The 23220-nt window shown below is 40.2% G+C and overlaps 1 protein-coding gene across 4 annotated transcripts in view; it reads right to left on the bottom strand.

The window, feature by feature from the left end:
* Positions 1 to 6744: 6744 nt before the first annotated feature.
* Positions 6745 to 23220, bottom strand: part of STK32C (serine/threonine kinase 32C) — a 233122-nt gene continuing 216646 nt past the window's right edge. For 2 of the 4 annotated variants that reach the window (XM_034775989.1, XM_034775988.1), the window contains 6 exons: positions 19731 to 19820; positions 18734 to 19062; positions 16964 to 17089; positions 16658 to 16789; positions 13880 to 13947; positions 6745 to 12560 (listed from right to left, as the gene is read on the bottom strand). In XM_034775989.1, coding sequence (XP_034631880.1) covers positions 12422 to 12560; positions 13880 to 13947; positions 16658 to 16789; positions 16964 to 17089; positions 18734 to 19062; positions 19731 to 19820 — 884 coding nt within the window. In that variant the 3' untranslated portion in view covers positions 6745 to 12421. The remainder of the gene's footprint in view (positions 12561 to 13879; positions 13948 to 16657; positions 16790 to 16963; positions 17090 to 18733; positions 19063 to 19730; positions 19821 to 23220) is intronic. The other 2 variants (XM_034775990.1, XM_034775987.1) reach the window with 2 other exon arrangements.

Below are 23220 nucleotides of genomic sequence, written 5' to 3'. Positions count from 1 at the left end.
ATGTTCATCTATATGTCTGATAATTCTGTCCTTTACTATAATTTGAACCAATTTACCTGGTACTAAAGTTAGGCTTACCAGGTTACTAAATTACTAAAGTTAGTAATTGCCAGGATCGCCTCTGGAATCTTTTTAAAAAATTGGTATCACATTAGTTATATACGAGTTATCTGGAACAGAGGCTGAGTTTAGCAATAGGTTACATACCACAATTAGTACTTCTGCAATTTCATATTTTAATTCCTTCAGAAATCTTGGGTGAATACCATCTGGTCCTAGGGATTGCATTATTTTTTAATTTATCAATTTGTTCCAAAACCTCCTCTATTGACATCTCACTCTTTGGACAGTTCCTCAGATTTGTTACCTAAAAAGAATGCCTCAGGTGTGGGAATCTCCCTCACACCCTCTTCAATGAAAACTGATGCAAATAATTAATTTTGCTTTGCAGCAATGGCCTGGTCTTCTTTGAATGCTCCTGTAGCAGTTAGATCATCAAGGAGCCCCACTGATCGGTTGGCAGGCAGGCTTCCTGCTTCCAATGTACTTAAAAAATAGCGTGGGATACTCTGATATTTTGACTTTCCATGAACGTTCCTTGTTACTGTTTTCTTTTCCTGGTTCTCAAACAGAGTGTGCTCACTGCAGTACACAAAGCAGCTGTGTTGTTCAGCAGTCATGATAGCAACCTTCAACTACCTGAAGAGGGGTTCCAAAGAGGATGGAGCTCGGCTGTTCTCAGTGCTAGCAGATGACAGAATGAGGAGCAGTGGGGGAGGTCTAGATTGGATATTAGGAAAAACTATTTCACTAGGAGGGTAGTGAAGCACTGGAATGAGTTACCTAGGGAGGTGGTGCAATCTCCATCTTTAGAGATTTTTCAGGCCTGCCTTGACAAAGCCCTGACTGGGATGATTTAGTTGGGATTGGTCCTGCTTCGAGGAGGGGATTGGACTAGATGACCTCCTGATGTCTCTTTCATCCCTAATCTTCTATGATTCTATATTAAAAATGCATTTTGTATTTTTCTGTCTGCATTCACTAGCCTATCTATCTCAGACATTTGATGGTATGAAAAAAATGCCTATTTCTTTACAGAAGAGTGTGCAGATCTGCTGCATTGGACAGCAATCAAATATGAAGCCATTGCTGCATTTCTGCATTTTTGCTTCTTTTTTCCAGTTCATCCCAAACCTGGCCTTGAACTACCCTCTAGTGGATGAAGAGGGTAATTTATCTCTTTCTCTCCATGTTTAAAACCATCATTATGCATTCTTAGCAGCTACCACTCAATCAGATCTCACCAACCAAGAATATGGTACAATAAATCATAGCAGACAAAGCTGGACAAGTGGGTTTATCTTTGAGGCCTGACAGTGTTAAGGAGATAAGAATACCGTACTCAACCTATTTATATAATAGGACAACTATTAGCGATGCTTCATATCAGATTAGTAGCACCCATCCTGGCGATAGATTAAAGGCTGATGATTTAGTTTTAGTTCTGGCTGGTATTTTTGCTAAATATGATAATATTAGTGATATGATAGTGAGTATTAAAAGCATTACACGGAAAAAAGGGAAATCAGAATGCCTGTGAAATTGAGAGAATAAAGGAATATGCAATATTCTTATTTTGTTAAGAAGGATTCAAGTCCTTCTACTCTTAAATTAAATGCTGTGTTTGTTTGGAAAACAGCTGTTGCCTGTGTTATGGCTGATTTGGGAATAACCCCACTCCTCTATACACAGCAATGAGCAGCTATGCTATGGATGTATACATCAGAATATCCTGGTTTGCTTACTCTTAATTCTTAAGCATTAACAGTGTGCTTTGCTTTGTATAAAGAAGACTGTCTCTGACTCTAGGAACTTCAAAGCTAGAAGTGGCCTCCGCTATATTGATAAATGCCAGCCTAGTCTGAATCTTAGCTCCTGCTTAGACATGGCCAGCCCTGGAGAGTGAAACTAAACTGAGGGCCTTGCTCAGCCTGTTTTGCTCAGCACAGGTGAGCGGCATCACCCAATCAGGAGTTTATAAAGAGGAGTAACAAACATTCTGAATGAGAGATTGCTGGAGGGAGGGGAAAGGAGAGAGGGAGATGGAGAAAGGGTTTGCTCAGATTAGGAATAACAGTTAGGCTGAATCTGCCTTATCCCTGGCTAGTATTTTCACCTAGGCTTTGTTCTTATGTTTGTGTTGTTTGCTGGCCACCCGAGGTGGCTAGAGTGGTTTGAGCCTCCCTTGCTTTCTGACACAAAGCACAGCAATATGTCTGTAAACTCCTCAGAGGATTTTTCACTGTCTTTGATAAAGACTTAACCAGGCTGCAGTATGACTTCACTCTCCTAGCTTCTCTCCCTTTCTGATTTTCTTCATAGCATTCAATACAACACACACATTTACTTTTTAAAAATTTACCTGCACAAAAGGTAGGAAATGAAGAGCTTAAGGTCCATGCAAAAGGCTTACTTCTATTTTCATGTGTGTAATCATCAGGAAGGGTCTTTTGTAACATGACCCCATGTAATGCCACAAAGTGAAGTTCTATTACAGACATGTATAGAGCATATATATGCACTTGTTCTATTTATAGGCCACATGTATGTGCTAAGCCAGTGTGCTATTGGTTGCAAACTCAATAAAACAGTGACACTGTCCTGCACAACCATTGGCTCAGTGAATGACCCATCCTTCTGTTTCACTGACTAAACTGAGGGGGGTGGAACAGGAGCAAAATCTGCAGCAGCGCTACAGAAACTAAAGAATAGGCAATTGGCTTTGTATCTGCCACTCAGATACATGGCACTGGTTGGGGAAAATCAAACTAAATTATAATTGCCTGAGCTTTAGTTCAATATACCATTTATGGCTGTTAATTGAAAAGCCCTAGTGCTTCCACCTTCAGAATGAAGGGCCCAGACAGAGGCAGCTGTTCTAGTGCCCCAGCATTTTCACATTGCAAGAATCAGAATTTCAGGCAGGACACCTGCACCACATTCTAACGGCCTAATAGTCACAACAGAGATCTTAGAGGTATTAAGGCCAACTAATGAACACAGGTGTAGCTAATGACTTACTCCGGTAGAAGAGACCGAAGAGACTTCTAAAATATGTCTTAGACCTGACACTGGCTGTATTACCTGTGCCAATCTTAATCCCACCTAGATAGTCTGCATTGGGAAAAAGGAGAAGGGTGAGGTAGGCTAACGATCCAGGAAGGGGTAACTCTGGAAAATGGCTAAACTCCTTAATCTGTGTGAGAGGAAGATTTGTATTAGAATTAATGCCAATAAATGTGGACAAATCCAACTCTGTGTGCACCGCATGAAGAACTCCTCCCTTCTGACCCCTACAGATCAAGTTGATCCTGGCTAGCCAATAAATACTATCTGAGCAGTTTGGTTTGCAGCATTGTGTCTGATAAGTACCACAGTTATGTGTGTGCCATCTGCAGAATGTGCTGTGTATTAGTGGCTTGACATGGGAGGGAGGAATGAAAAGCATTAGTAAGAGGCCATTTCCCCTTCTCCCTGCTATCTTTACCTTTTCTGCTTGTGGTGCTTTTCACACTTTGTGCTTTTGCTGCTGGACGTTAATTGGTCCAAAGAAGAAATTATATTTTTTAAGTAACTAAACTACTAAATGTCACCTTTTTCAGGAACCAAATGGGCCAAGTTACTGGATTGGGATTTGACAGTGCTGAGAACTGAGCAGGGGAAGTAGATGAGTATTGGATCTGCAAACCTACAGCCTCAGCAGTGTCACTATCTATAAAATGATTTTTAATGAGAAGAAATTAGTAAGAATTAGATGTTTATTTGCATCTGTGCCCTTTGTCAAAGACAGGGGGAGTCATGAGAGACCTTGTGTTCATATTTTGTAAATTGAAATAAATAAAGCTAAAACATCATGTAATGATTAAGTATGAGGAAAAAACAAACACAAAAAATTTCCTCAAGCAGAGTTCTGGATCCTGTAAATGGAGAAGTGCCAGAGACTCTATGAAGTCTATTAGGGATTTTGCAACTGAGATTACATGGAAGGCACTCAGATATTACAGCGTTGGGTGGAAGTATAAAAGATAGATAATAGATACTTTTATTTCTCATATGCTATTTGAGATATCTACTCCTGGCTCTGCACTGTCAATGATGCCAGTGTTCATCATCTACTTGTTACATTTTCAACAAAGCATCTTCATGCTGCCCTCCTTCATAGGAAAAGTTTTCCCGTAACATCCACAAAGCTACAGATGCCCCCCAGGTTATGCAAACCCGACTTACGCAAATCCGCACTTACGGAAAAAGTTCCATAAGCTAGAAATAGGAGGTGTTTTTTTTTTTTTTTGGTGCAATGGTCGGGTATACGTTTCCGACTTACGCAAAATTCGAGTTACGCAAGGTGTTCTGGAATGGAACGCTTGCGTAAGTCGGTGAGCATCTGTATATCATTCTTTCTTCAAATCCCTCCTTTTAACCATCCTCTGCTGTGGTACCTACAAAGAATCTGACAACAGGCAACTAGTGTGCTGAGATGACTCCTGGTATTCTCATTGCTTTTTTGTGGTCCTTCATCTGTCTGACTATATCCACCTCTTGTTCTTTGTTTTAGACTGTAATCTTCGTGAGGCAGGGACCATCTTCTTGTTCTGTGTTTGTAAGTGCCTAGCACAGTGGGCTCCTGGTCCAGGACTGGGGCTGCTAGCTGCTACCACAATTCAAATAAATAACTGGGTAAGTGAAGTGAGTGTGATGTTGTGCAGTCTATATGGTTTTATAAAAATATGATAAGTGAATATAATGTAACTGGAATATGCTTCATGCAAAAGATCTCTTGTTAGGTATCATTACAAAGTTTATAATCTACTGAGTGTGATCATGCTATTTGTATAAATGTACCACTCTTGTATCTAAAACTAGAAATATGAAATATAACTCTGAGGGCCTATTGTCATTATGTAAAGTGTGGGCCATTAATGATGGTTTGGAATCTTGATGACTCCCATTAACCAGGACCATAGTCTGCAGATAGCTGTATTTACCTGTGAGTCTTCCTGTATATGTGTGTGCTGGCAAGTGAGTAATGAAGTCTTGCAGTGACATGTGATCATGTCACCTGGACTGGAATCCATCTTTAACCTGGTGCTTTTCCAGTGGGGGGTGGAAACCCAGAGGGACAAAGGGATCCCACCTTATGCAAAAGATAAATAAAGGGGTGGAACAGAACACAAAGGAGAGAGGAGCCATCATGAAGAATCCCCTAGCTTTCACCTGAGCTGCAACAAGAGCTGTACCAGGGGAAAGAATTGTGCCCAGGCCTGGAAGGTGTCCAGTCTGAGAAAAAACTTACCGAAGCATCTCTGAGGGTGAGATTATCTGTATTCAGTTTGATTAGGCATAGATTTGCGCATTTTATTTTATTTCGTTTGGTGATTTACTTTGTTCTGTCTGTTACTACTTTGAATCACTTAAATCCTACTGTCTGTATTTAATAAAATCACTTTTTATTTAGTAATTTACTCAGAGTATGTATTAATACCTGGGGGAGCAAACAGCTGTGCATATCTCTCTATCAGTGTTATAGAGGGCGAACAATTTATGAGTTTGCCCTGCATAAGCTTTATGCAGGGTAAAACGGATTTATCTGGGTTTAGACCCCATTGGGAGTTGGGCTTCTGAGTGCTAAAGACAAGCACACTACTGTGAGCTGTTTTCAGGTAAACTTGCAGCTTTGGGACAAGTGATTTAGACCCTGGGTCTTTGTCTGGAGCCAGACGGGAGTGTCTGGCTCAGCAAGACAGGGTGCTGGAGTCCTGAGCTGGCAGGGAAAACAGAAGCAGGGTGCACATCTTTGCACATCGAGTGGCAGCTCCCAAGGGGGTTTCTGTGATCCAACCCATCACAGTGAGGTCCTACACTCAACTTCATGGCATTTCTGTGTCTGTTTGTAATCTGATAACTTTGGAACACTACGTCCGATCACTTCCAAATTTCTGGGAATGTTCTAGGCATCACAGGTCAAAATCTTATTGATTTTGGTGAAAACCAGGAAAGTCAGATTGAGAGGAAAATCCAGGCCTCCAGACTATAGATATGTGGGAACAAATGGAGATGGTTATGGTGGACAAACATTAGCCATATTATATGCATTGGCTTTAAGAGGCCTAATATTGTATCTTTCCTGGAGCAATTTATTACCCATTTCCCCAGGCCTAGAGAGTCTCTACTTTACCAGTACAACTATCTTGGAGGAATACAATACATTCTGCATGTGTTGCTGGATGCTGCAAGTGCTCGTGTAAGAGAAGTGCACCCTGGGACCATTCTCTTAATATTCTGGATGTACTGTAAACACAATTGTGTTAACCTGGCTAAATTAGGTGTGCACTACCCCTAAAGAGCAGCATACTTAATTTCTGGGTCAACGACCAAAACACCGGAAAGGAGAATATAATTGCATTTTGTATCTTGCATGCAAATTACAAATACTTTTACATGGATTACTGATTGGCAGATTAATTGGGTCTAAAAATACTACTCAGCATGTCTTTAGAATACCCAGGACCATAATGGCCGAAATAAAATAGATTTGTTATATGTTTTGGCTATTATACCTAACTGTAAAAATATCTAGCCTGTGAATATGTAAATAAGGAATGTGACCACTATATGCCCTCCTTACAATACTTAATTTATTTCTATTTAACAATAAACCTAGAAATGATTGCAAATGTCCAGATATCTTAAAAATACACATTTATTACTCCACAAATGCAATGGCTTCTCTGCAGTATCTGCAAAACCACAAATATATTGCCATAACTTAGATGTCCTTGTATAATATGGTGTTATTTTCATGCAATAAAAATTACAGAATTGTATTATCATAAAATACAAAGCTATACTTACATATGTGATTTGCACTGAAATAACTAAAAAAAAAGAAGGAGCCTGCAAGGCATCAGTATTTCAGCGCTGTTCTAAGTCAAGTTTATGCTGTTTTAGACATTCCTACTGTTTTTGAAAAATAGTTATTATTACTTTTACTTTTTTGGGCAAGGAATAGACCAATAGTTGGCAAAAAAAAAAAAAATTAATCCTTAAGGGACAATTCCTGCATGCCTTTGTCATGCAAAATTCCCAGGAAAGTCAGCTGGAGTTCATTGGAAGGTTTTTAAAATATTTTCAGAAATTTCCAATGCAACAAACTGAGAAAAGGACATTACTTATTTACAGCAATGAATTGATGATAATACTATTACAAATGGCATATGGATAGTACAACGGGTTGTGGAAAACAACAAAGATTTTATAGATGCATCATGAAGAATGATTAATACACAGAGTATTTGAATAGCTTATGCAGATTCAATTTAGTATTGTGGTTCTGGTAGGAGAGCTAGAGATGGCAACCAGTGTTAGTGATCAGCTGTGGAAACAATTGCAAATGATAGCTGTATTCCATGAATTACACCGATAGTTTTGCTTCTGTACCTAGTGCAGCATCAGGCGCTAAAATAAGAGATACAGTAAAAAGATAAATGGTGCAGAGAGATTCAAACCAAAAATATATTATTAATAGGAACCAGCCCATTCATAAATAAAATAAAGCCCTACAATAACTCAATGTCATTCATTACATACAATGCAATGAGCAATGCACATCTTTAGTCTCGTTTTTGCCACTGGTACAGTCAGACATAAGTGGCACATGATTCAGATTTTATTTAAAATAAAGTTCCCATGCCACTACTGTCAAGAGTATTTCTGGCAGTAGGATTTACTCTTCACCTACTGCCCATCATGCCATTATGTACTCCCAAAATTCCCACTGTGTTTTTGAGGGGTGTAAGAAATTGGAATTGGGCCACAACACTACACAGTCACAAGTGTTCTTAAATAACTTACACTAAAGGGCCTGGCATGTAAACATAAAAGCCAGAGTAAAACATGTGATCTCCATTTTCCAGAACTCCAGAGGATCGAAGAATTGCTTCTACTAACCTTTTAGAATTGTTTAAATGATCAGATACTAAAATCTTTACCTAGGGCAAGCCCTATGGAATGTGAAAAGCACTATTTGAATTATATTAGAAAATGGATTTGTTTAGCTATGAATACAAATAATATAAACAACATCAGAAAAGAATGATTCCTTTCCTCAGTCAAGGATTTGTGTTGACAACCTTGGCACTCAAGGTAAATGTTTGTTTAATATTCTTGGCTGCAAGGGTAGAAGAACTAGAAAGCTACGGACTCTGTGATCTTACCCCACTTAGTCCTGCTCACCAAGGGCCTTAGTCATAAATAAGGGACATAAGTACAGACTAGAAAATACATTAATTTACTGTATAGCAGAAAGACTATGCATTAAACTCTTGATTTCTAAAGAGGTCTAACTGTGTGTGTCTGTGTACATGGTATTGATGAAACAGGTGAACAAAGAAAAAAATCCTATTGCCCTCAAAAGTTTTATACATATCAAATGAAGTTTTACACAGAGCATTATTTGAAATAGACAAAAATGGCCCAATCAAATGTCTGCTGAAGTCAATAAAGGATGACCATGGACTTTAAAGAGCATTGGATCAGGCCCAATTTGTCCAAAAGATTATACAGTTTTAATCAAAGACTCCTAAAAGGAACATAGAAATCAGGACAATGCCACCCAGTCAAGTAAAGAACCAGCATTAAAATTATCACAATATCATCATTATAGATTCTACCACACCGCAAACAACACATACCCCATAGACAGCAAAGAGAAGGAGAACTGGTAAAATATGCTGGAGTGCATAGTCAGAATCCTTTCACATAATTTTTTCTAAAGCAAAATATACATTTTATGTTCAGAACATACAAACATAAATACTATAAAACATTCAGCGGAGTTATACCAGGGATGAATTTGGCCCATCATATTACACCTCACTTTTTGGTTTAAAACAATAAAGCAAATATGTATCCATGTCTTACAATTTGTCTTCTTTTTACAGTTACTATATGCATGTAATCTCTTCTCTAGGGAATATATGTAAATAGGCATCAGTAAAACTATTTCCCAGATGGGTATTAGAGAGGTATATTTGCATGCATTATATAAGAGAGAAAATGAGTACTAAAATTATATTGTACTCGGGGTGATTCAAATACATGGGACAATAATTCTAAAAGTCTCTCTTTGTCATGTCATTTGCTTCTCGGAGATCAAGATTTAGAAATGCATTTAAGCGAGGCAGAAATAGTGTGTGCACAAGCATTTTCCAGATCTTGTTTCCTTAGGAAACAATATGTTGCACTTCAACAATGACTTCTGGGCGACCAGACTTTGGCCCCTAATGACCTAGAAGCAGTGTCATTGAAGCGTTGCTGTTTAGTGCTTGGTACTACTGAAGACATTTCTGCTTGGTTTATATGGAAAAGATAAATGACAAAAAGTGGAAGTAATGAGCAATAAACAAAGCCTGAACTGAAAAAGTCAGTTCATTCCTATACACGGTTACTTCAACTTCAGAAACCACTTACACCATGTGCTAAATACAGCAGTGAATGGGTTCTATTGCTTTTGCTATTACAGTATATTTTAATGGAGCTGCAAAGAGCCCCTTTAAACGGAGGGAGTTTCTGACATTAACTTGTTAGGAGTGCATCCACTCTTGCCAAACGTTGCTCATTTCATTCCCATTGCTACCTAGGTTCCTCACAATTTTGGTGTGCCATCATTTTATTGGTGAAAATTATTCACATGAGAAATAAAGAATAATGAAACTGACATGATAGAGCCATTTATACCAACAGACTGAGGCTCACAACATTTAAGTTTCCTGCATTAATAATTTTTTGTTCCCTTCACTTTGCATCTGTGCCACACACTGCAACCCCTATTTGAAGCTTGGCAAGTTGAGGTATGTTTGCACCTACTTATCTCAGAGCTTTTTTTCTATCAAACACAAAAAAGAGACAATTCCTGATGCAAATATTGAGTGCTCTGATATGGCCATTGGAATGGGGAATGAGAGTAAATAGCTGTTATTTTGGAAGGTGCCTCTGGCACTTATTATTAATTTTGATTCTTTTAAAAAGGTAATTTCCCTGCCACGGGACAGTGGGCTGGTTGGGAATCTGCAACAGAAAGGGGAAGAGAGAGAGAGCAAAGCAAGATATGTCTTGGATCAAGACAAAAATGTGAGGCTTTAGCTCCATTACCTTTACAAAAGTAAAATGTAAGTGGAGGAGGGTGGAATCTGACAACAAAATGCATGAGTGGGGGGGCAATGTGTTCCTAGAAAAATGTTCACTGAACTTTTTCAAAGCATAGGGCCCAGATCATACATTCTATTCAAACATGTTTTAACATGCCTTTGGAGGGAACAGCAAAGGAGGATGGCTGTGTGAATTCTTTTGCTAACTGATAATCAGCTGGAATGTTACTGCAGGGCAGAAGGAAAAGGAAAAAAAAAATCTCCCTTAAGTTTGTTTGTGACTCAGAGCTGGGGAGGTAAATTTTCTTCTGTAGTTGGTAAGGAAGGGGGAAAAGGGAGGGGAATATTTATTTTAGATCTGTTTTATTAAAATAAGCCATTCCTTACTTCAACCTATCATTAGAGCAGGGATAGTTTATAATAATATCTAGGAACATTAACATAGTTGGATGGTATTTATTCTCTGAAAAGAGTTGGCTCCCCATGTTAGGACCTATTCAAGCTCACACAGCTCTGATTATACTATGAATGATAAGATGTGGATGGTCATGCTCTAGCAAGAACCATGGTCTTCTACAGTTTAATTACTAACAGGACATACCATTTACCTGGCAGTGTCCTAAAAATAACTGTGCAACTGGTATAAAAGCTTTGGCGTCTTTTTCCCCCACCCCCACAAGTTGTGCCTGCACACTTGAATATTTTTTATGAAAATTTGGTTCTGCACAATTTTCACCACTTAATAGTTTCCACATAAAACTGTGGAAAGGTAAGCATGTCTTGTTTTACATATAAAATTGTTTTACACTGGTTATTCATTTTGTTTCATTCATGGACACTGAAAACTATATATCACCATAGCAGAAATTGCCTTGAAAGAGTTTGCATTTGTTGAAAACATTCTCTATCCATTATGCTTCAGGAACATACAGTAAGGACGCAAACACGGCAAATTTCTTAAGGTCTGGTAACAAACAGATTTTGATAGCTTTTGTGTGGATGTAATTATAATGAGATATATGCACTGCACAATAATTGAATGGTGTAGTAGATCTGATGGCTTGATTTCAGTAATAGTAACTGAAAGCCACTACACAGTAGAATAAGCCACTAAGCCTAACATAGAAAAGGCTTCTGAAACAATTAGGCAATATCCACAGCTGGAGCAAAGTCAAGAGATCTCCTGTCCTAATGAAAAGTTAAGACAGGTACCAGTAGATTATGTACAGTACTTTATTTTACACTTAGAATAAAGTAACAGAAGGGTAAAACTGACACCGCCTTTCTTCTATTATTGAGCAGCATTTTATGGCTACCCACAGTGTACGTTTCCAGTAAAACCTAAATCCAATAGAACTTATGTCCTATTAATTAAACGAGTTGAAAAAATAGAATAATTTCTGATTCATTTGCTTGTAATTTGCACAGCTCCTTACAGCTAAGCATAGCCATACAAGGAGATTAAATATTTTAAACCAGATCCTTTGATGCAATGCAACCACTTTGTGCCGCTCCACTAACAGATTCTCTTTGTAAAGCCAGTATATCCAGCCCCTCAGGGATTGACCCAGTGCAAGGAGAAGCATCCAGTTGCATTGAGTTGACAGAGAGGGTCCTACATGTAGCGTGCAGCCAGAAGAAAGAGGGTGTGGCTGAAGTGCTCTTAAACTGCATGCTCCTCAGCTATTTAGTCCCTTGAGGCTGTTAGCACCCGTCATTAATTAGAGCAGCCTGAGGGCTTCTCTAATTTACACAAGGGGCCAATTCTGCAAACAGCAATCTTAGTTTTCCGGAGTGCAAAGGTGAGCTTTACATCATCTTCTCAATCTTTCCCAAACACACACTTGTGCTGCGTGCTCCTTGCTCATATGTAAGGATCTGACCTGTTCACTTACCATGTTCACATGTGCCTGAGTCAGCAATCTGCCATTAAAAAAGAGCAAAGAAAGAAACTGAACTATTTTCTCCAAGGTGTTGCATAGCAAGTATTTTTCCTCATAGTAGGTAATCCAGTGTTCAGAACTGGCCATCATTTAAATCCACGAATTCAGTTCTTTAAGAACTATCTACCTCTGCTACAGCTTTACAATATTGATTTTGTGACTTTTTTTTCAATTATAGTACGCAGTGTACAGTATATATTCATCAGTGCAACCTGAGAATGATTTATTCAAGAGGCATGTAGGCTTTTGGCCCCTTGCCTTGAAACTGTAGTCCTAGCTGCTACCTGTAGAAGAACATACGGAGCTACACATATTTAAATTGGAATTCTCAGATTCGGCTTCTGTCTCGGCTTCATCTGTAGTTTCAGGAGGAGAAATAGATTCGTTCATTTGATCTTGACTCCTCTTCAACCTGTGCAGAACATATGAGTAACATGTTACATGCTTTCTCTAGACTTAAAATTTTGTAGAAACTATGATTGAAAAAACTGAAATGGAAAATGAGTCCTAAGGTGCCCCTACCATCCACATGTACTAACTTAGGGGTCACAGTCAGGCATCAGGGGGTCACAACCAGCTTGTAGTTCTCAGAAAGATAAAGGGGCCCAGGATAGATTCTTCCTAAATGGGAGGGAAATCCCAGTTTTGGAAAAGTTTGACAACCAATGACTTAGCCATTGCAGTGAATTCTCTCTTTTTATGTATCAGAGGCGTAGCCGTGTTAGTCTGAATCTGTAAAAAGCAACAGAGGGTCCTGTAGCACCTTTGAGACTAACAGAAGTATTGGGAGCATAAGCTTTCATGGGTAAGAACCTCACTTCTTCAGATGCCTTGCATCTTGCTTATGCTCCCAATACTTCTGTTAATCTCAAAGGTGCCACAGGACCCTCTGTTGCTTCTCTCTTTTTATGCGCTAAGTATCAATTGTAATACATTAAACAAATGCATGAACAAATGTAATATATGAAACAAACACCTGAGTGTTTCTTCCATATTTGAGATCCACCTAACCCATATCCTAACGTTTTCATAAATTTTTGTATAAGCCCCTGTGCTTTAAAGTCTTTTTGACTATAGGGTACCAGAACCCAAACAGCTGCAGGTGTATTTTTATATTTTAAACTCAATGGCTTATTCAGTGCTGTACATGCTGTAAGAGGATATCTAGTAATCTACTGTGATGAGCTTACTAAGGAGCGTGGTTTGTTTAGAGGCGGTTTCCTTATTTATTTCCTAGCTTGGGAGGAATTGCCTCCTATCATTGTTTTAATTTAATAGCAAAAATGTCATGAATATCTTCAAGCAACGGGGAAAGCAGATATTTTGATTGCAGTGCTTTCATTCAACCATTGTGGTACATGGAGGGCATTTTACCATATTTCTTTCATTTGCCATATCGTCAAAAATACAGTGGATGGGTGGGTATTATGGGTGTACTCAAGACTCAAAATCATAAGTATTTTAAAATCTACATGATTCTGTAGCATATTTGATTTAACTACAGAGTTTAATCATCGTTGAGGCTTTTGGAGCTGTTTTTCAGTTCCATATTTTAGATAAGCTTTAAAAAAAATAGGGCCTGGGTCTGCTCCATTGAAGTCAATAATGCAGAACTGGGCCATTGCTTTGATTCTCATATTTATGGCTCCCAACAATCTGTTTGTGTGAATCCCAGTTCTGCTAAGTAAAAAGAAGCCCCTTTTCCTTATGAAACCATACCCCCGCACTCACTTCTCTCTGTTAAAAATGACAAAGTCTTGCTGGATTGTTTCGAGGCATTCCTGGAGATAGTCATTTTCCTGTTTTGAAAAAAGAAAAACATCACGTGCATGAGAAGTCAATAGAGAAAACAACAGACTAGAGAGAGAGAGAGAGAGATGCACATTTCCCCTTTAAGTACACTGCCTTGTTAATTAGATCAGCTTGCTGAGACCGCAGCCGCTGCCAGCAAACTCCCTCCGTCCTGAGCCCTGTCGTGTGTCCTCCCTGGTGTATGGAAGATGGGGTAAGCGGGGTGCAGGAGCAGGGGGAGGAGGACACCCTGACATTAGTCCCCCTCTTCCTTCTCTTCTCCCCCCCCCCCGCACAGCAAGCAGGAGTCTCAGGGAGCAGCTCCAAGGCAGAGGGCGGGAACAGCACATGGCAGTGGGGGGAGGGACAGCTGCAATTGCTAGCCTGCTGGGCAGCTGCTGCACAGGGAACTTAGGGGAGCGGGGAGCTGATGGGGGGCTGCCGGTCCACCTGGTTCCAAGCCCCCACCAGCTAGCTGCAACGGGCTGCTCTTCCTGCAAGCAGTGGACAAAGCAGGTGGCTGCCAAATGACGTTAGAAGGGAGCATTGCACAACTTTAAACGAGCATGTCCCCTAATTGATCAGCAACATAACAACGTTCACCGGCACTACTTTAAGTGAGGAGTTACTGTATTGTTGTGTCTAGATGCACATGAATATAATCTAATCAGGTAGTATGACTTTCAGCCTAAATTGATGACGGAAAAAGAACCCTCATTTCTTTCACATTTTTAAATCACTGTGTTCTGTTTTCATTTCTGGTGCAATAATTTCCCTACTACACAGATAACATGTTAATACACACAATCGTTTACTATATAAATAATCAGTTTATAAATAGTGAAATTCACCCTGGTGCAGAGAGCAAGCATAAGGCCTATATACTACTCATTCACTTAAATCCTCAAAACAGGTCTCATGCTGGATTTAAGCGGTATATAGGCCTTTAACTAGTCCTATGTCCAGGGGTGAATTTCACCTATATTGACTATCATCCTGAAGGATCCCACAGTGCCTTAAGAGCTACAGGCATACAGCACCATCAAGGAGATTGGCAGGACATATAGAGGCTGGAGATAAATGTAGCGGTGCCTTTAACTCACTTGTCAGTGAGTGCCTCTGCAAGTAATTGTTAAGTTTGCTTGTTCTGGTTTTTGGCTTCCTGAATTATTCTTCCAATCTTTTATAGTAACCTTCATTGATTGTAATGTTAACTATTGCTGAAGGAAGAAATGATCTACTGCTGTTAATAGACTCAGCCCACAAATCAGGGAGAATTCTAACAGATACTTCCTGCTGTTTATAAGATAAATGGCATTCTTAAAAAATCTGTTTATTTTTATTTGCGGGATAATTGTAGTGCTCATGAAATTGAGAGGCAAGAAGCACTGCCCTGAGTCCAGAAATAAGTGGTTAGGTCTTGTGATTGCTTTCTCACATAGATCTACCCACATACATCAGTTATAGCCTGCAACACCCCTTATGAATACTGGGCTTTCCCTGAGATGAAGCTACGTACTATGCCAAATGATGTAATTGTTATTTTATGGGGACATGTCCATCATGGAGAAGATTGAGATTCCTGTATTAATTTTACCAGTGACCTGAGTCTAGCCTGAACCCTGGCTCCCACGATGATAAACACTTATATAACCTAGTTTCTAAAAGAATGGGTGTTTCCTAAATATTTTTTTCTTACCAACAACAAAACTATTGCAGCCAATGAAAATAATCATAGCACAATCTCATGGGATATTAGTGGGAATTCATGTGAGACACCTAGAATCTGCTTTTTAACTTGATTGTTTCCAAAGGCTCCTGCTACCTCTCAAAGGAAGGGCACTGTATGGCCTACCAAGAAAAAGGAAGAACAGGAGTACTTGTGGCACCTTAGAGACTAACAAATTTATTAGAGCATAAGCTTTCGTGGACTACAGCCCACTTCTTCGGATGCATATAGAATGGAACATATAAGGGTCATCATGAATGTCCAGGAGGGATCTACATGAAAAGAGTGATTCCCATGCAATATTGGGAATATTCTAAATCAGGACTGCACAGGATATCCTAGTGTTTTGGTTAGTAGTGTTGCAAAATTCAGTTGAGGATAGCTCTTGAGAACTGAACATGCAATATTTGAAACAAGCTGTGAGAAGCCAGCCTGGTAATACTGCAGAATTTTATTATTCTTTCAAGTGGTGGACTTAAAGCTTTGAATCACTAATATTAGTGTCATCAATATTTCTAACTTGCCACACATCTCATTTTACTAATAATTTGGTTCTCCTTTCACTAACATGAGGGTCAATTACGAGTAAATCCATAGAATTCACAGGAGTTACACAGGTGTAAACCAGTGTAACAGAAGACTCAGGACCTAGCTGTGTAAATGATACCACATCTGATGTGAAAAATCTTTCTTCCCTATCTGCATAGTGAATCTTCTGATGTTTATAGTTTCTTGATCAATGTGCATAGATTCCCCCACTCCCTTTAGGGACAACAGAAGAATGTGGAAGAGATCTGCCATGCAGATGGAAGAGGAGAATTTAGCTCTCGGGCAGAGTCAGTTTGACTGTCCTCTTGGCTGAACATTTTTATTACAATACGTATGAATGGAAAGCCACCATGCAAAGTAACTGCTTTTATAACAAACAGATTTCAACACCTCAGCTTTTTGTCCCCTGGATTGTTTGAGCTATTCAAGGACGGACTTACTGACTGTGAGCTGTCCTTGCTGTTGTCCCTGGACTTGTTTTTTGCGAGTCTTTTCTTCTTTTTATGCAAAGGTCTTGACTCCAGGATCATTTCTTCTAGCTCAAAGGTGGGATCGCAATGCAGACGGCCTTTCTGTTAGAATGGTACAAAGGTACTGACTGAAAGCTTAGTTCTGTGATTTATGAGAATATATTTCTGCTAATACATTTAGGAGTTATTTCAGCCAAAGAAATCCTTTGTCTTATTAAGTAAACAGTGATCATTGTTCAATAAGGGGAAACTGATTAAGTCATCACTTTTGCTTACATTAGGAACAAAGCCTGGCTCCACCTTCTTCTCACAGACATCATCCCAGATGACATTTGATAAGTAAGCTGAAGTTTGAACGTCAGTGAGGCTGGAAAATCGATGCTCAGGGTTCACTGTCAATAGCTGAAATGACAAGCACTGCAGTAAGGTATGGTCTGGCCTGAGAAAGAACAGGCATACAGAATCATTCTGTCTTTAATTATGCTCTTATAATTAACTAAGAGAGAAAAAACCCTTTGTGGGAAATGATATGTAACTTATTATCTGCGTCAAAACCAAAAAACCTATGTTAAAAGAAAAATTATTAAGGCTGCAAACTCAAGCACTCAAACATTAGGAAATACCATAATTAATTATGCCTGGGTTAGTTGATGGGAAAATTCCTCATTTGGGCCCAAAGGAGGAAACATTTGATTAGTAGTCCCGATCTCTTGTTGCCTGGGAAGATCAGGAAGTGCTGTGTAGGTAACATGCTCAGCCTATGTTGGGAAAGAAATGCCCCACATTATTCAGCAATTCCTCAGCCGGCTGATTAAGGGCTAGTCTACGTGGCTCGTGTAGTCGTGGTAGAGCACATGGAGAGAGCTCTCCCAGTGCTCTAAAAAAACCCATCACCACGAGGGGTGTAGGTGCCAGCACTGGGTGCGCGGCTACAGCTTTACAGCGCTGAAACTTGCTGAGCTCAAGGGGGTGTTTTTTCACACCCCTGAGTGAGAAAGTTGCAGTGCTGTAAAGTGCCAGTGTAGACAAACCGTAAGGAAAAGTGATACTGGGCTCCGAAGAATTTCTCATGCAGTTCTCAGCTGGACAATGTTTTAGAACAAGAAAACTGGTGGGATTCTTGAAGGCATGGGGGACTTCCTTGTTTGGGAGTGATGACTGATAACTTTTGGATTATGGATATGTATTATTAATTTCCATATATAATGTTCTCTTTAAAAACATGCATTCTCTGAGTTAATCCAGTAGATGGCGTATGTGATCTTGCTGAGTAATTTTTATTGCAAAAATAACTAACAACTCTGCTTCTTTCTAAAATAAAATCTAATTATGTAAATTGTCCACCCAACTCTAACTTATATTGGAGTCACTTATTTGCTGTCAGTGGAGTGTTTATCTCTTTTATACTCCCTTGATCAGCCACTTTTCTGAATCCTTTAATAAATAGAAGCCAGGAAACCAACATCAGCTTAAAATCAACAGACTTTCTTAGATATAAATAATAAAATGGAAGTGACAAAGGACCCATTCCCCGGAAAAAAGAAAACAAACACATTTCTAATTGCTAGACAAATCAGAATCAGATTCACTGACTGCAGAATTGGAGAAAGGGAAAAAAAGCATTATCACAGCAGGATATCCAAACACCTATGTATTTTATGCTGCAATCATTCTATGGTGAAAGGTAGTTATTTCAACAGTCAGCTATGAATTTCAGAGTATTGGAGGTAATACATTTCCATACAGGCAGTTATGTTAACACTACAGTATCTTAACTTGAGCAAGTATATGATTATATCACTTAAACCAATCACGTAACACACCTCACTTGCTAACTAATAGAAAAGAAGATGGATAAAGCAGCAAATGACTACTCAAATTATATTTTGGAGCAATTAAATTGTGTTAACCATTGTATAAAGACATAAAGGAGTAATATCTTGAAGCTGAACAGAAGACTAGTTTCTAATTAGCCCTGTACATATTGTAGCCAGTATGGAATTTGTGACCACATAATTGAAATTGTACTGAAGAAACAGTATTTACCTTTCTCAATAAAGCAACAATTTCTTTTGACCATACTGATGAATACTGCACACTTACAGTACTAAACAGCTGAATTAAAGACTCTACCGGGTTACTGGAGTGGATGTCATAGGGTCTCTGAGGAAAATAAATGGAAATATGAAAAAAATACAATTCTTCCCTTTGAAGATTATTAAGAAAAATATCTGAAAACACCATCATATAAGACAGTAGAGGACACCAGACCCATCCACGAAGAAGTTCGTAAGCCATCACTCCTAAAGACCACCAATCAACTTCAAAGGAGTAGCCTGTCCCACCATTCAGAAAAGAGTGAAAAATCTCTGGAGCTAAATAAAAACAGAAAAGAAAACAATGTATTTACTCTGGCTGTAGTATGTTTACATCCCGCTGCAGATTTGGATTAAGCGTCAGTTTATGGATGCCATAATTACTTTTATTTAGTGCCATAGATGGGATTAGGGTGACCAGATAGCAAGCGTAAAAAATCGGGATGGTGGGGGGCAGGTAACAGGTGCCTATATAAGAAAAAGCCCCCAAAATCAGGACTGTCCCTATAAAATCGGGACATCTGGTCACCCTAGATAGGCTCCTACAAGACAAACAAAAAACTGAGTTCCTGTCCCAAACAGCTTACTGTCTAAGAGCTTAGCCATGCAAGGTGCTGAGTGCCCTCAGTTCCCACCCAAGTCAATGGGAACTGCACCTTCCAGGAACAGGTCCTAAGTTAGTGCAGGAACAACAGGAACTGATGATGACATTGGGAGGCTGATGAGAGCAAACACAATCGGGTTATGAGGTGTTTTGGGGGGAATAATTCACACATCTTGAGGGATAGACTGCTTGATTAATTAACTTTTCAGAATGACTAAATTGCTTGCATTAATGTGTTAAATTAGTTCAATTACATTGTGTTAGACACAAATTATAAAATGGTATGCTGTAAGTATCCTTTCAAAGTAAATTGTAGAGACAATTAACAAATAGTATTTCTTACCCATATATGGTTTGGTTCCAGCTAACGCAGTTGCTTTTTCACCATCTCTGATTATTGTTGCAATATTAAAATCTGTTAGGTGTGCATGACCTTAGAAATAAAGACACATTTTTAAAGAGGTATTAATAAAATAGTCATAAATGGAACATTGTGTAACCTAGACACACATTAAATTATTCAGAAAACATTTGATGCTTGTTTACTAAAGGAGTAGGCAATGTGGCACCTGTCTCTCATTAAATGGTCATCATAGATCACGGAGGTATTCTTAAGATCCCAGTCTTTTCAGATGGAAAAAAATCGTTATTTTTCTGCCTTATTCAATGCCAAACTTGAGGTGCTGTTTTGTAGTCAATAAAAATGACCAATTTATTCCAGCTCATACAAGCATCTGATCAGAGCTAAAATGAGTTACATATGGGCAAATGGATATACTGCTTTCTGCCCACACAGCAATAGACGCATAGTTATCAACTGTAACTTAGTGGCTTTTCAAAGGACAAGAAGATGCCTTTTTGATTTCTACAGTATATAAATTAACTCCACATAAGGCAGCCATTACAATTACACTTGCATTCATAAAACCTGTTGTCCTTTATGTCTGCAATGAATTACCCCTTTCTAAAATGTCTTTTATGCTTGTGTGGAGTGTTGGTTTGACAGACCAAGAATCAAAGATGATTGTGAGGGAAAAGACTCTTTGGATCTAAAAGCCTATTTCCTTGCCATTGTAGGATTCTGAACCAGAAACTTTCACAAAATAAATTGGAAAATTTGGTGAAAATTTGTTTGCCAATTTTTCATCATTTTCTGCAACCCAGTCATTTTCCAAAATGTAAAGTCAAAATTAAAAGAAAGGAACTGCATTCCTGGTTGGAAAGCAAGAGGACAAGAGAAACAGTTGTCAAACAAATTCAGTTTTTCAAATATTTAGACAACATTTTTCACTTTGTAGTTGTTTTGAGGAAGAGTGGTCCAGTAGTTAGGGTGAGAGCTTGGACATTAGGAGATCCACGTTCAACTCCCTGTTCTGCCACAGATTTCCCATGTGATTCTGAAGAAGTGGCCTCCAATAGGCACCTAGTGGGATTTTCAGAAGTGCCTAGGCACCTAGTTGCCATTGATTTCTGCATCTTTAGGTGCCTAAATACCATTAAAAATCCATCCCTTAGTCTCTTTATGCCTCAATTCCTCATTAGTAAAATGAAGATGAGTACTTCTCTTTCTCACAAGGGTGTGGTGAGGAGGATAAATACATTAAAGATTGCGAGACCCTCAGATACTACAGTGATGGGTACCATGTAAGTACCTTAGACTATGTCTACACGTGCAGAGTTTTTGCACTTTAAGTTTCACCATTGATAGGGAACTGGTGAAAGTAAAGCACTGGTTTGTGTTTTCACTTAATTCCTCAGGTGTCCTGAGGTGTGGAGCAACCAAAGCTCCAGTTTGAGTTATGTGTACAAGTGAACGTGAGGCAGGCAACCCCATGAGGCACCCCAACCCTCTGCCCCACCCTGAGCCCCCTACTGCACCATGAGCCTCTCTTCCCTGGCCCCACCCCGCAGCCCACCCCTGCGCACCACAACTCTCTGCCCTAGCCCTGAGCCTTCATACCCAGCCCCAGCCAGAGCCCTCATCCCACCACACTCCAACCCTCTGCCCCAGCCTTGAGCCCACTACTGCACCATGAATCCCTCATTCATGGCCCCACCCTGCAGCCCTCACTCCCACACCTCAACTCTCTGCCCTAGCCCTGAGCTCCTCCTACACCCCAAGCCCCTCATCCCCAGCCACACCCCAGAGCCTGCACCCCCCAGCCAGAGCCCTCACCCCTCTGCACCCCAACCCTCTGCTCCAGCCCAGAGCCCCTTCCGACACTCCGAACCCCCCCTCATCCCCTGCCCCAGCCCTGAGCCCCCTCCCACACACCAAAACCCTCATCCCCCGCCAACCCCAGAGCCCTCACCCCCTGCCGGAGCCCTGAGCCCCTCCCACATCCCAAACCCCTCACCCCCAGCCCTATCCCGGAGCCCACTCCCCCAGCCAGAGCCCTCACTCCTCCGCACCCCAACCCTCTGCCACAGCCCTGAGCCTCCTCCCAAGCCCCACCCCAGACCCCGCATCCCCAGCCAGAGACCTCATCCCCCACACCCCAACCCTCTGTACTAGCCCTGAACCCCTCCCATACCTCAAACCCCTCATCCCCGGACCCACCCTATAACCCACACCCACAGCCAGAGCCCTCACCCCCCCTGCACCTTAATCCTCTGCCCCACCATGAGCCCCCTCCTGCACCATGAACCCCTCATCTTTGGCCCCACCCCACAGCCCTCATCCCCACACTTCAACTTTCTGACCTAGCCTTGAGCCCCTCCCACACCCCAAACCCCTCATCCCCACCCCAGAGCCCGCACCCCCAGCCAGAGCCCTCATCCCTCCCCCCACACACAATCACATTGTGCAATATAGGGAAACTGTTAATTGCTTACTGTTTCCAGTCCACTTTTACATTATTTTAAAAAATATATATTGGCTTACAAGGCAGGTGGGGGGTGGGACTAGGACCTATTCTGGCACCACCAAAAACGATACAAACCTGCTGCCCATGCATTGCCCAGGTGGTAGAAGAGACAGTAACCCCCCCAGCTAGCAGCTCTTATTGCAAATAAAGAGCTTGCAGCATGTGTGTTTTATGATCTCCACAAGTTTTATAATATGCTCACTGTGTAATAGCCACAAGTCCAAAGATGCTAACGTGCACTTAGGAACCTGGTTGTTCCCCAGCTGCTGTGACAATTTTGTCTTTCCCCCATTATAGGGGATGGGCATCCCAGTTTGGACTTGTGGCTCTCAAGCAATGGGTAATAAATCTCTCGTCTTCTGGTTGGAGAAAAACAGCTTTCTCAGACAGATCTGGCTCTCTTTTTTTTCTTTCTTTACTGCATGAACCCACGTATAAACCAGCATGGCTTAAGTATAAACTGGCTTATCCATGAGTATGTATAGCAAGTCTTCCAAACAGCTTGTGGTCAGAGTAAACTGGCAGTACCATATCCCTGCCATTTCTTCCTTCTTGTGAGAGGCTGCCTGATAGCTATATGAATTATGCATATGAGACCAATGCTGCCTGATCTGAAAAGAGATGAAGACAGAGGGATATGTGGACAAACTGTCAAGAAGTTGCTTATAAATCATCAAAAGCTCACTGGTCTGTTTGCATTCAAGTGTCTTCTCCAGAGCAAAGACATATTTTGAATGAAGATGCAGCGCTCTCTCTTACTGATTTCAAAACAGCAAGAAAAGACACATCACTACAGTTAAGTATAGCACTGAAGGAGGAGAATTTGGGTTGTAGTGAACTCCAGTATTCCTTAATTCTTTAACTCTGATCATGCTTCCAATATAGCCAAGTCTGCTCTTTAAAAGAAGCTGGCTACATGCCAATTTTGTTTTTCATACTGTTAAGGTGGCTGTTCATAGATTACTT

This window comes from Trachemys scripta, chromosome 7, assembly GCF_013100865.1.
Source record: "Trachemys scripta elegans isolate TJP31775 chromosome 7, CAS_Tse_1.0, whole genome shotgun sequence".
In the NCBI taxonomy this organism is placed as follows: domain Eukaryota; kingdom Metazoa; phylum Chordata; order Testudines; family Emydidae; genus Trachemys; species Trachemys scripta.
Note: the sequence above shows the minus strand (reverse complement) of the source record. Positions and strands in the feature narration are given on the sequence as shown.